Source organism: Hippopotamus amphibius, chromosome 10 (assembly GCF_030028045.1).
Source record: "Hippopotamus amphibius kiboko isolate mHipAmp2 chromosome 10, mHipAmp2.hap2, whole genome shotgun sequence".
In the NCBI taxonomy this organism is placed as follows: domain Eukaryota; kingdom Metazoa; phylum Chordata; class Mammalia; order Artiodactyla; family Hippopotamidae; genus Hippopotamus; species Hippopotamus amphibius.
This window is the reverse complement of record NC_080195.1, coordinates 17,229,671-17,243,241: the sequence shown is the minus strand read 5'-3', so window position 1 is coordinate 17,243,241 and position 13,571 is coordinate 17,229,671. Positions and strand designations below refer to the sequence as shown.

The 13,571-nt window shown below is 36.1% G+C and overlaps 1 protein-coding gene across 5 annotated transcripts in view; it reads left to right on the top strand.

The window, feature by feature from the left end:
• The window catches only part of SLC7A2 (solute carrier family 7 member 2), a 65,293-nt gene that overhangs the window by 42,784 nt on the left and 8,938 nt on the right, over nt 1-13,571 (top strand). For 4 of the 5 annotated variants that reach the window (XM_057696619.1, XM_057696621.1, XM_057696620.1 and 1 more), the window contains 6 exons: nt 3,497-3,662; nt 4,832-4,965; nt 5,974-6,196; nt 8,003-8,142; nt 11,143-11,245; nt 12,867-13,072. In XM_057696619.1, coding sequence (XP_057552602.1) covers nt 3,497-3,662; nt 4,832-4,965; nt 5,974-6,196; nt 8,003-8,142; nt 11,143-11,245; nt 12,867-13,072 — 972 coding nt within the window. Of the gene's footprint in view, nt 1-3,496; nt 3,663-4,831; nt 4,966-5,973; nt 6,197-8,002; nt 8,143-8,409; nt 8,547-11,142; nt 11,246-12,866; nt 13,073-13,571 lie in introns of all 5 variants that reach the window. The other variant, XM_057696622.1, reaches the window with a different exon arrangement.

The window sequence follows — 13,571 nt, the reverse complement described above, 5'->3', positions numbered from 1 at the left end:
ATTTCTAGAAGAAATTCTGTCTTTCCATTTATGTGTTTATAATGTAGACATCTGGTTGAAAAAGCATATTCAAACCACCTGTCATTTTTTTAATGCAGACATTATGTAAACAAACATGCTTGATATTAGAATTTTCCCGTTTTCATCAGTTGTGTAACATAATGGTTTAGAAAGGCATAGACATTAGAGTTGGAGTGACCAGATTCTCAGTTCTACTCTGCAGCTTCCTGTCTTTGGGACACTGAGTGACTTAATCTTTCCATGACGCAGTTTGTTCATCCATAGGATGAGGATGTCTGTGTCTATCTTGTGCAGGCTTCTTGCTTGATGTACTTTGGTGGCAGGTGGTTTTGGTTTGTAGACATAGCTCATCCCTGCTGTCCCCTGATATTTGTTTTCCTTATTGGAACATTTTCTACTTCGATTGTCATCCTACCTTGCACGCCTGCTTAAACCCATGAAGGATTGCACTAAGAATAAAGTCCATGTTTGTTCCCACTTCCTGCTTGATAGACCCTTGCTTTCCTGTCCAACCTTATCTCTAGCTACTTTCTCCCTATCTTTCTATAATTTTCCCTATAAAATTATATAATTAAAAAAATTTTACCCTCTAAAATGTTAGCCATTAATGTAATGTTTTATGTAGGGATATGGTTAGGGACATGAACAAAATTTATAGGTCCAGGTTATTTGGCGTTTTCCTTCTAATGTCAAGAAAAATTGCATCAATTGTTTTTCAACAGGTGATAAGTTTTATTTGTTTGTTTTGGTTTCTCAACAGCCTAGCTAACATTAAATTAGTTACATCACATTTTATTTAAGGATGGTTTCAGCGGCCTTAAATATCCAGCTTTAATCTCTAAACGATGAGAAGCATGTAGCTATGACACAGTTTCAGTCATTAAATTCCATGGCAAGACTCAGGCCTTGGCCTGCTTCTTACGTCCCGTGTTCATCAACCATCATGTCTTTACTTTCAGGACAGGCTAAGATTACATGATAATTTTGTTCTTAGAAACTGTGAAGACCAAAACCTCCTACTGTAATCTTTATTCATATTGTAATACCAAATGTCTTCTCAACTGAGGCTGTTGTTTTATTAAAGATACAAGGGAAGTGTATGCAGCATTTAGATGAGATAGCAATTTACTGGCTAGAGTTGGGGATCTCAGAATGGAGAGTGCAGTTGGGGTATTGGGAAACCTTTATAAAACATGGCAGTGGCTTTATTTTCCTAAGTGTGTAGCAGTATGGTGTATATTTCCAAGGTGTACAGTTGTATAGTGTTCCCTAATCTGACAGATAGTTACAGAGTCAGTAATAGTACTGACGAAGTCAATCATTGTACTAACCATACAGTTTTCCTTTATATTGTTAATATGGTTGTATTCTTGTATAATTCTGGGAATTATAGGGTAGGAGAATGAAGTTCAGCTTTTTTCATCTCTACCTGGATAATTTTGCTTATTTGGTCTTGGGTGGTATAGATACAGGGAAGAAGCAAGTGCGTATGTGAGATACGCCTTTCCCCAACAAGAAAAAGTAAACTTTCTTTGATGCATAATTCATATCTTATACAAGATGTATTAATGATATAAATATGATAGATATAATCATGAAAGTACTGGAAGGAAACAAAGGTGAATGTTTTGGGGTTAATATTAGGGAAAACCTTTCTAGAGGTAGAAACTAAAGAGAAGAAATTTATAGTCTAAAACTTTCTTACATGTTTAATCAACACTAACATTAAAAGTACATAATATCCAGTAATTCCACTACTGGGCATATACCCAGAGAAAACCATATTCCAAAAAGAAACATGTACCATTATGTTCATTGCAGCACTATTTACAATAGCCAGGACATGGAAGCAACCTAAATGCCCATCAACAGATGAATGGATAAAGAAGATATGGCACATATATACAATGGAATATTACTCAGCCATAAAAAGGAACAAAATTGAACTATATGTAATGAGGTGGATAGACCTAGAGACTGTCATACAGAGCAAAGTAAGCCAGAAAGAGAAAAACAAATACCATATGCTAACGCATATATATGGAATCTGAAGAAATGGTACTGATGAACCCAGTGACAGGGCAAGAGTGGAGATGCACATGTAGAGAATGGACTTGAGGACACGGGACTGAAGTCGGGGGTGGGGAGCGAAGGGAAAGCTGGGATGAAGTGAGAGAGTAGCATAGACATAGATACACTATCAAATGTAAAATAGATAGCTAGTGGGAAGTTGCTGTATAACAAAGGGAGATCAACTCCATGATGGGTGATGCTTTAGAGGGCCAGGACAGGGAGGGTGGGAAGGAGTTGTGGGAGGGAGGGGATATGGGGATATATGTATAAATACAGCTGATTCACTTTGGTGTACCTCAAAAGCTGGTACAAGAGTGTAAAGCAATTGTATTCCAATAAAGAGCTTTAAAAAAATAAATAAAAAGAAAAACAGGAAGAAAAAAATTTAAAAAAATAAAAGTACATGATAAATTGGGGAAAACATGCTATATATTAATACATATATGGTCAGAGAGTTTATAGCATTATTTGTATGTCAGTCTAAAAATCAATATGAGTAAGAATAGCCTAAAGGAAAAAAATGGACAATTTAAATTGGGCCAAACTTTCTTGAGACTGTATAGTATATACTATCGATATGGTATTACCTTATAGAAAATTATTGTAAAGAAATAATTAGAAAGTGTAAAAAGATATTTCTAAAAGGGTGATTAGGTCAATACTGTTTATAGTTGTAAGAAACTAACAATGACCTGATTGTCTGTAAATACAGAAGCAAATTGTATTGTCTCCATATAGCAGAAGAGTATGTGGCTGTTAAAAGTGAGATTATTTATTTGTTGACATGGAAATGTGTGCCTATGTGTCCCTGTGTGTGTGTGTGCAAACTTCTGGAGGGGAGATTACACTTGACCTTTATTTCCTTTCTTTTTTCTTTTTTTTTTCTGTATCTTCAAGTTACTTGAATAGGAAATTGATTGCATTTACAATCAGAATATAAGCATAAAGCTATTAAAATGAGTATTGATTTAACAAAATATTTTTTGGCATGACAATCGAAGAGTATTTTGTTTACTATATTCAGTAAATATAAGGTAGACAATATGACTGAGCTTTTACTTTCAAAATTTTTCAGCTATTAACCTTGAAATGGCTTTTTAGAACAGCATTTCATTAAAATTAAGTTACTTTACCTCTACCTACCCATTAATAATAATAGCCAGTTACTAAATTTATTCATTTATTGGAGAGTTTGGGATCTCCTGGCTATGAGCACCGTCTTCATTTTGAAATTAAGGTAGATTTATTCACAGTTAAGTGACTAAGAACTCTCAATAGAAAGGGGTAAATGTCAGTTAAATATATGAATACTGGTTAAATAATATCCTAAGCCTGTCTCAAAATGCTGTTGCCTTTTCCTAAAGTTTAGGTAAAAATTAAAATACCATTTCTTTTTCCATAGGTCTTTTATCTTTTGGAGTAAAAGAGTCTGCTTGGGTGAATAAAGTCTTCACAGCCGTTAATATCCTGGTCCTTCTCTTTGTTATGGTTGCTGGGTTTGTGAAAGGAAATGTGGCAAACTGGAAGATCAGTGAAGAGTTTCTCAAAAATATATCTGCAAGTGCCAGGTAAAATATTTGGGTTTTTCCCCTCCTATTTTGAGGTGTTTTTTTTTTATTTGCTTGCCTTTGTCTTATGTTACAGTTTCCTCTAGAACAATAGTTCTTAAACGTTTTGCTTCAGAGAACTTCTGAAGGTCTGTTCTAGTTCAAGACTGTCTTCCCAGGCTCCCCTCAAGACATGAACGCATAGGTATGCTCACCACTGAGCTGCTGTTTAAAGCCACACAGTTGCTGGCTCTTAACCTCAAGCTTGGCTTTATTTTTAAGGAAGAGCAAGAAGAGATCCTAACCATTGAAAGAATGGTTTTCCTCCCAAAGGTTTGTCACCTCAAAATAACAATGAGCATTTTTGAGTCCATCCTTTAGTTTTTCCTTTGGGGACACCATTTGGTTCCATTGCATTCTTTCAACCTTGTAGTAATTTTCATGCCTGCTAATTTTTTTGAGAATGTTATTGATTGCATAAGCAGAATTGTCTATGCATTACACTTTAAACCTGATAATCTCAAAAAGTAAATTAATTATACATAAAAAGATTTCATCCTAAGATTTATTTAAACATAATATCCCTATGTGTAGATAAGATTACAAAAATATGTTACATGAAGTGATGCACATGTACATGTTTTTCTTTACATGTGTTATTTGTAGCTATTCTGATGAGGCAAAAAATGTAGTATCCTCTGGTTTTATACAATTTTTAATATGTAATAGAATATTCAACTTCAGTGTTATTAATCAAGATTAGAGAATTTTATTTCACCTTGTCAAATGTCCTCTTAGTAAACTTTTCAGATGTGCAGTCTGCCCCACTGTCCGTCAGGAGAGAAAGTTTCTTGTCTTTATTTCAGATCATGGCCCATATACGGGGTCTCTGTTCTCAAAAACCTGCCTGGCTGTGAGCTCCAGCCAGAGTGGACCTGAGTCTCCTGCTGATGCTATTGATCAGCCTCCAGTTGAGTGCTGGTAACCAGAGAGGGTGCCGTTGTCGGGACCACCACCACATCCTCTAGGACAGGGTGAAAAACATCAGAGTTTATTTTTAGTTTTGTACACGTCAGCTTCCCAGGGCTGATGAACACAGTAACCTTCCAAGGATGTAGTCTGAGACAAATCGCTTGAAGAAGCAGTTTTGTAGGAAAATGACCTTCCAATGTGCTTCTTCTCTTCCTCAGGGAGTCACCTTCTGAAAATGGAACAAGTATCTATGGGGCTGGTGGCTTTATGCCTTATGGCTTTGCAGGAACTTTGGCTGGGGCTGCAACCTGCTTTTATGCCTTTGTAGGATTTGACTGCATTGCAACAACTGGTAAGAGCAGAGTCTTGGCTCTATGTAGAACGAAAAAGTGTTCTTGAACCACATGAGTACCCACAGATGACAACAGAGGGTAAAGGGAAGAGAGTGGAATTTAGGGTAATGAGGGCTGGTTCCAGACTCAGATGTAACACCTGCTGTATAAAAAGAAACTTAGCGAAACTCTCTGAGCTTTGGTTTCCGTATTAGTAAAATCAGGAGAGCAATACCTACCTCCCAGGTGTTATGAAGGTTACCTAAGATATAATACATTATGAAAAATACTTTGCAAGCTGTCAGCTACTTTGTAGATGTTGGTCATAATCACTACCCTTAACCTTTGGTCTGAAAGTGCTATCACAATGAGTAACAAGTGATGATCATGCTCTTAAATTGTTTCTTATTTAATAGGACAAAATATAGTGTGGTAATTGTTTTCTTTTTATCCTGTACGATGAAGTAATCATGCTACGATTAGTCTTTAAGTGTTTCCTCTGGGTTCACATTATTTCATGGCCTAATAGTTGACCATATTTTGGGTGTTTCAAGTGCCAAATCTTATTAGAAGGATCCAAAAAGTACTCTTTTTTTAATTAAAACTAAAGTTTAATATAAATCGATGCACCAAATAGAAGGTAGTCTTTATATATGTGGGAGCCTTCATAATTAAGGGCCTGCAGAATGCCGTGATGTGTAATCTCTGTAGAGGAATCATTTTCTAAATGGATGAAGACTGCTGTTCTATCCCTAAACAGTTAGTAGTGCTGGTATAGCATGTTTTTTCTTTCTGGAAACGGGAAACTGACTGCAGGATTTCTTGCTTTCTCTTCTTGCCTCTGGGCTTTGATCTTTATGTGATAGCACAGGACCCTCAAAAAGAGAAGAAATGCCATGTAGCATAGGTGGAGCAAGCTGAGAAACAGAAGGGACAGAAGCAGAGTAGGATTACAGTGGAGAAGAAGAATTCATGTGTTACCTATTCATGTTTTATTAAATATGCAAATCTTTTGTTTGTTTCCTTAGGTGAGGAAGTCCGAAATCCTCAGAAAGCTATTCCTATTGGAATTGTGACTTCTCTGCTCGTTTGCTTTATGGCCTATTTTGGGGTCTCAGCAGCGTTAACACTGATGATGCCATACTACCTCCTCGATGAGAAAAGCCCGCTTCCTGTAGCGTTTGAGTATGTTGGATGGGGTCCAGCCAAATACGTCGTTGCAGCGGGGTCCCTCTGTGCTTTGTCAACAAGGTACATTGCATTGCCTGTGGGGCAAGGGTTACTGCAAAGGTAGTCAGTGTCTAAAGAATTGCTTTTGTTTGGTTTAAAAATAATCTTAATAGGAGGAACATATTATACAACTATATTCTCTGAATAGTCCGCCTAGAATTGCCATATCAAAATCTTAAGTGATAAAAACTTTTCCCCCATTAGTTAAAAGTCAGTTTTTCAAGTTAATGATGATTCAAGTTTCCGTGGATATATGTGGCATTTATACACACATATATTTCGTACATATTCGTATATGTATGTGTTGTAAAACTTCACAATGCTTATACTAGTATGTTTCCCTGCTGGCTTTGGTGTTACTTGCAGTGCTGCAGACAACTGAGATCTTATGTGCAGACTTGACATTTTCTGCTGTCTTTTAAAATGCTATCAAGTCTGTCTGAGTGGAAGCTATATGCTGTGGCATTGTTAAGTATAATGTGCTTTTTATTATGAAACACCAAGACTGTGAACTTGGTCTAGAAATAGAAATTACTGTTCTCAGATTAAGGGTGGAAATTTGTATAAATCTATGCGAAAAGAATAGTTGAATCTCAAATATTCAGATTTTCAGTAGCTGCTTATTTTAATATTTTATAATACATTTCTCAAGCTTCCTGTGCTACTCATATTTTAACATGTGATAATAAGATATTTCACTTGAGTTTTATATTGTGCTATACTTAGAGCATTCTTACAAAGAGAAAAATTAATCTCTGCTTGATTATTAATTTTTTGAAGTGAAAATAATCTTCTAAAAGTCTGAAATTGAAAAAGAAGACTTTTTGTATAATTTATCAGCCTAGCTTTTTGTCCCTCAAAATTGTTTTTATTTTGTATTCAAGATAATATTAAGCAGCAATTAGAAATTATCCCTGTTGGTTTCTCAGCCATCTGCCACTGTTGAGGTTCATTCTGAATAGTTTCGAATAGTTTCAAAAATCTGAACTGTGGTAATATCTTGTCACCATGGTCTTAGAAGAGAGATGGACAAAGATTTATTTGTGGCCAAGCTCAACCTAGCTTTATTAAAAGATAAAGAAGATGGATTTAAAAATATATATTTTACCTATTTTCTCTTTAAATGGTTATTTTTTACCACTAATTCGTGTATGGAATGATGCAGCCAGTAAACACACAAGTAATTCAAAACATCTAAAGCAAAAATCATTTTCATAAACATCACTGTTACTAACGTTTAATTGCGGCTACTTTTATGTACTAAATTTACAGTGAGTTGATTTTTTTTTCGCCTTTTTCTACCTTGTTTATCTTATGATGCTGAGAATTACTACTAATTTGATTAAAGATCACACTGTATGAGGAAAAATAATGGTAAAATAGATATGAAAAATGTGTAATTATTGAATAAATGAAGTGACTATACTATAAAATCAAATTACTTAATCTTTTCTATAATTACATATCAATTTATAAATTTTATTTTCTAAGCTAAAAGTGTCTTAATGATATAATTGGTTTTGCCTTTTTCAAGTCTTAATTGCTTAGTTGTAATTTAGTAGTAATCATGGGCCTGCACAAATTATTTGCAGTATTGTTTTTTAGTCTGATAATTGTGCTGGACAAATATCTGTAAGAGAATAATAAGTAGCACCAGGGTTAATTGGCATCTATTTTTAAATGCTCAGAATAATGCATTTAAAAAATAACCAGACTTCATAATCACAGCTGTGATGCTGAGTTTTATACAATTACCTAATTTCAGTTCTGGGTTGTAATCTTGCATGAATGTGTTTGCCATACTGCATGTGTTTGCTTTTTATTCAGTCTTCTTGGATCCATTTTCCCAATGCCTCGTGTAATCTATGCTATGGCGGAGGATGGGTTGCTTTTCAAATGTCTAGCTCAAATCAATTCCAAAACGAAGACACCAATAATTGCTACTTTATCATCGGGGGCAGTGGCAGGTGAGAGAGCTGACTTTTATTAAGTAAAGGGGGATCTGTTTTCATCAAGGATTCTGGGAAAAAAATGGAAAATGAGGTGGTTTTCTGCTTTGGTATATGTATAAAGATCAATAACATTTTTGTGACTGTTTCCTATTTTGAATTTTTTTTGCTATAGGTTCTGTGCTTTAGTGTGTCCAGTCTTTACCCATATAGCCCCGCCTAGACGAATATTAGTTTATTACATTGTAATGACTCACATGTGGATTATGAATTTTTCTGTTCTAGTCTTCTGGGTTCCATGTTTCCTTTGCCCCGAATTCTGTTTGCCATGGCCCGGGATGGTTTACTGTTTAGATTTCTTGCCAGAGTGAGTAAGAGGCAGTCACCGGTAGCTGCCACATTGACTGCAGGGGTCATCTCTGGTAAGCTTTATAAACATAGGATTCTTCAACATTGAACTTGAGCATTTTATGCGCATGCGTGGACTTATAAGGAGGGTCTGCTTGCTGTGCATGTAAGTTAAGAACAAAATCATGGATGAATTAGGGTATGAACATTGGGATCACATCTGCAAATTGTGGTGGCGGTGGTCTACTGAAATTCATAACTGACCCTTTGGAATTTGTTGCTATTTCATTATCTTAAACTTTGGGGCTTCTAACAAATGCTCAAAGGGTTGTAATGGTTCTTCACTATATATCAGGTATTAAATGCTTTTCCGATTGATGAACAAGCACATAAAATTATATTATTGACACACAAAATGCTAGTTAAAGAATGATTACTTAATACTTGAATTATTAATTAAAAATAATGATTCAATATTCTCTTTTTTTGTCCAGGATACTAGTTGAATATTGCTAAATGACTGTAGACTTTTTGAGAAGCTAAAGTTTACCCATTCTTAATCAAATATAAAAAATGTCAAATATAATTTATACTTGGCCATTGTTGTCACTGCCTTTAATTTAGTATGGTGGCTGTCCCCACTTCCTGGGCCATCACAGCCCTCTAAGAGTTACTAATACCTATATCATCCTAAACCCCATTAGGAATCTGTTTTTCCTTTCAAAGGTTTTGATGTTGAGTCCTGTTTAATAAAAAGAAAAAAACTCCAGATGCCTGCTTTTTGGCATGTCATGATATCCATGTAAAATGCCTTTGGCCAGATTCTTACTGCATGTGGAATTTTCAAAGAGATTTTACAGATTAAGAGAATGGCCTTAAAGGCCCGGTTATGTGGAGTAAGAGAAAGACTTTAGCCAGCGTTGCAGATAAAAATGATAAACACTCTTGGTAGCAGAAATTCAAACCAAAAATGATAATTTTGTTGAGGCTGTGAATTGGGAAATTATATTAGAGAATACTAATGCTTAATTGTGTATGAAATGGGATTCTTCCAGAGTCAGAAAGTATTTGCCTAAACAACTACACTTTATAAATGTCTTCTAATAAATTTGGCACTTTATTAGATGTATGTCAGGAGGTCAAATCACTTATTTTCTCAATGCATAGATTTCTGCCCCAATGAAATGAAGGTTGTGGTAGAGGATTTAAGGCCCACTTTATGATTAAACAGTGCATTACGATATTAAACATAATTCATAAATCTTGACAAAGGATAACATAGCTTATTTCCTCCATAAGAGCGTTCATTTTTTTCCAGTAAAATCTTCCTTATTAATTCTCTACTATGCATTCAGAATTTTGAAAAATGTACCCTTCTTTCTTTAGGAAGAACTTAATTTGACAGAATAATAAAATATTGAAAGTAACAAGTAAAAGGAAACAATTGTAGCATTTTAACGCTCTAAAATATTACAGGTTTTTTAAATTTTGTAGTCCCACATTTTGCCTTGCTTGTTTTTAACTTAGATCAGAGAGCTTGTATGGATAATTAATCATTTTCTTCTGTTTTGGCTACCTTGTTTCACTTATCTGTGATTGTTACAAAACATGTTAAAATTTTAATCTAATGCTTAACTATCCTAGCAGCTGAGATTCTTCAGAGTAAAGTATGAGGTGTGTTTAAAGACACAATGTACTGTTATAGAAGGGGCATGTTGGTTTAGCTGGAACCCTGCTTCTACCTAGTAGTTGTAACCTTGCTGAGTTAGCCTGTCTGTAAAAAGAGGATAATAATCATAATTAGGTCAACCCACATGAAATTACTGGGGTTTTGTTCAAAAACAGTCAAATACAGGGCTATAAAGCTGAACCTAAATAATTTTCCCTGCCTCATAGGATTATTGAATTGAAGATAAATTGAGATCATAGGTATAAAAAGCTTGCTGAGATGTCTAGGAGACCCCCATGAGTGGAATGTGGTGCTTTCTACCTTATGACAGAGACAACTATTTGGTAAATTCAAGCTACTGTCATCACTGTTTTGATATTTCAATGGAGGAAAAAAATTGCTAGGTGCAAATTAACTATTCAACTGTATAAATTATACTTTGCCTTTTAACATTATTGGAGCTTGGGGGCAGGCCACAGATCACTCAGATTTAGTCAGAGTGTATGGTTTTACTCAAAGGAGAATTTAGGCTCTGTCAGAAACATAATTTAATTGGACATTATTTTATGCTGTGTAAGATATAACTCAGAATGCAGATGGAAATTAAAATCATTATAAAACATCTATAATGAAAGCTCTTCCATTTGAATTCTTTTATGTTTTTTTAAAAAAGGAGCAGCCAGTATTTTCAAGCAATGTTTTTCTTCTGAAACATCAAAGGAGAGAATATTTTCACTCTTAGGCCCATATTTCTTAAGTAATCAAAGTAGATGTGTTTTTGTAGCTTGATGGATAGCTGAGGGTTTTTGAAGTTTTATTAGCAGTTTCTATGACCTAAAGAACATCTTATTAACTGTGAAAAATATGCTTTCTACATTTTACGTGACTTATTGGCACTAAAACAAAACACTCCCCATCACTTATCCCTGACTTGAAAGTTATCAACTGTGTGGAATTTTCTCACAGGCCATTTTCTTCACCGTTCTTTCTTTTCCCGATAGCTGTGATGGCATTTCTTTTTGACCTGAAGGCCCTTGTGGACATGATGTCCATTGGCACCCTTCTGGCTTACTCTCTGGTTGCAGCCTGTGTTCTCATCCTCAGGTGAGTTGTCTTCATTGCCAGATGGTTCTGAAGGGTGTGTGTCAGGTGGGGCCTTGGAAGTAAAGAAAGTTAGGGCTCACTGACCTTGCTTTCAAGGAGCTGGTTGTCTTACGGAGGTGAGAGGCCATGGACATAAAAACATGAATACAAAGTATAGTTAGCATACTTGGTCCTTAAGCAAAGAATCAAATACAGTTGATAATTACTAATAGGTTGGCCTAATCTGTGTAAACAACAAGTTCTCATAATGTATAAAAACACTTAATAATACTATATTTTTAGTTCTAGTGATCCAGCTGCTAAGCTTTTATGCTAAAGATTTAATCAAAGGGGCACACAGATATATGCAAAGGATTTCATGGAAAAGGTAATTAACAATAGTGACTGTGGCCTAGCCACCAGTATGTTAAAAAAAAAAAAAAAAAGCTTAAAAATTAAAAAAAAACCCAATAGTGAAAAAATGGAACTAAGCTGAATATCAATAGTAGAATAGTTAATAAAATAGATAAACAACAAGGTCCTACTGTATAGCACAGGGAGCTATATTCAGTATCCTGTAATAACCATAATGGAAAGTAATATGAAAAAGAATATATATACATACATACACACACACACACACACATATATATATATACTGAAACACTTTGATGTACACCAGAAATTAACACAACATTGTAAATCAACTATTCTTCAATAAAAAAAAAATAGAACAGTTAAATAAATAAGGGTACATTTTTTTCAGTGCACTCTTCTACAGCAAATAAAATAATTATATGGAGAAATATATCAGTTTCTAGATGCAAAGCTATATATGTAGCATCTAAATTTATTAAATAATAACACAGGTTTACACAAAGAAATGATTTTTGCATATATATATATATATATATATATATATATATATGTATGTATGTGTATACACACACACACACACACGCACTTGCATTTATCCCTGGCTGAAATTACACCAAAATGCCAGCAGTGATTCACGCTGAGTGTCATGGGTGGTTTTAATTTTCTTCTGCTTGCTTTTGTGTATTTTTTTTTCTCAGTGAGCATATTTCTTCTTTAAATGGGGGACAAATGTTACTCTTAAACTTAAGCAAAGGCTGCTCAGAGGGACAAGAGACCACACTGGGGAGCCTGGGGCAGATGCTAGGAGGTGAAGCAGGCTGGTAGCTTGATGCCAGCTGAGGAGGAGGGGGGGTCAGTAATAAAGGAGCGTGGGTGGGAGCTGGCTGGTTGAGCCAGTCTGGGTTAAACTGGAGAACTCAGGACTCAGGTAGAAAAGCAGAGGGGGATGAGGCCAGAGAGGCAGGTTGCAGTGAGACCTTCCAATGCCAAACTGAAGGCTGTATGTTACTCTGTAGCTGATATTTAACCAGGGTTTCTGTGCTGTTTTCGTGAACTGCATCAGAGGAAATTCAAAATGGATGTAGATATTTTACTGAGCAGGTGTGTGGCCTGGTTCAGCACATCCTGAGGCTGCAGCCACAAGACATGTGAATTTACTGCATCAGCTGTGAATGGAAATATCTCCCTTAGAGTTTTAGGTGCTCGTTTCTGTTGAGAATAAAGTGTCTGTTGAGAATAAAGACACACCTTTATTTGGGCACAGGTACCAGCCTGGCTTATCTTATGAGCAACCCAAATATTGTCCTGAGAAAGAAGCTCTGGGATCGTGTGCCAACGCTGCTTTCAAAAGCGAGTCCCAGGTCACTATGCTGCCAGGACAGGGCTTCAGCCTGCGAACCCTCTTCAGCCCCTCGCTTCTGCCTACAAAACAGTCAGCTTCTCTCGTGAGCTTTCTGGTAGGATTCCTTGGTAAGTCCCCTTCACTGTGTACATTGTAAAGACCCAGGAGGTATGTGTGGGTGGAGCAGGTGTGATGTGAAAGAGGACGAAAGAATGTGTTAGCACTACCCTCAGTCCTGAAATTTGCACCTAAGGGGTCGCTGGTCATTGAGATCATCTGTATATTAGCAGCATAAATTGATCGTATCTTGGTAGTTGAAGAAGAAAGGAAGAAATTCCTTAAGGTGAGAGTGGCAGAGGTCCAAAATTGGTCCATTTCGTCCGCTGTGAGGGTGCTTCCTGTGTGAAGCAAAGTGCACCTGGCAATAACTGAACCGGGACCCAGAGAGACTGGGAGGCAATACAGTAGATCTTGTTTGCTCACCCACAGCCACGTAATCATGCCTGCCTTCAGCAGCCTTCACTGAGCAGCATCAGTGTGGCGGAAACGCTGCTGGGCACTTGGGGTATCAAGAGGGGTGGTCCTTACTCTCACTGGCCTTTACAGAACAGGATCGTTGGTGGCAAG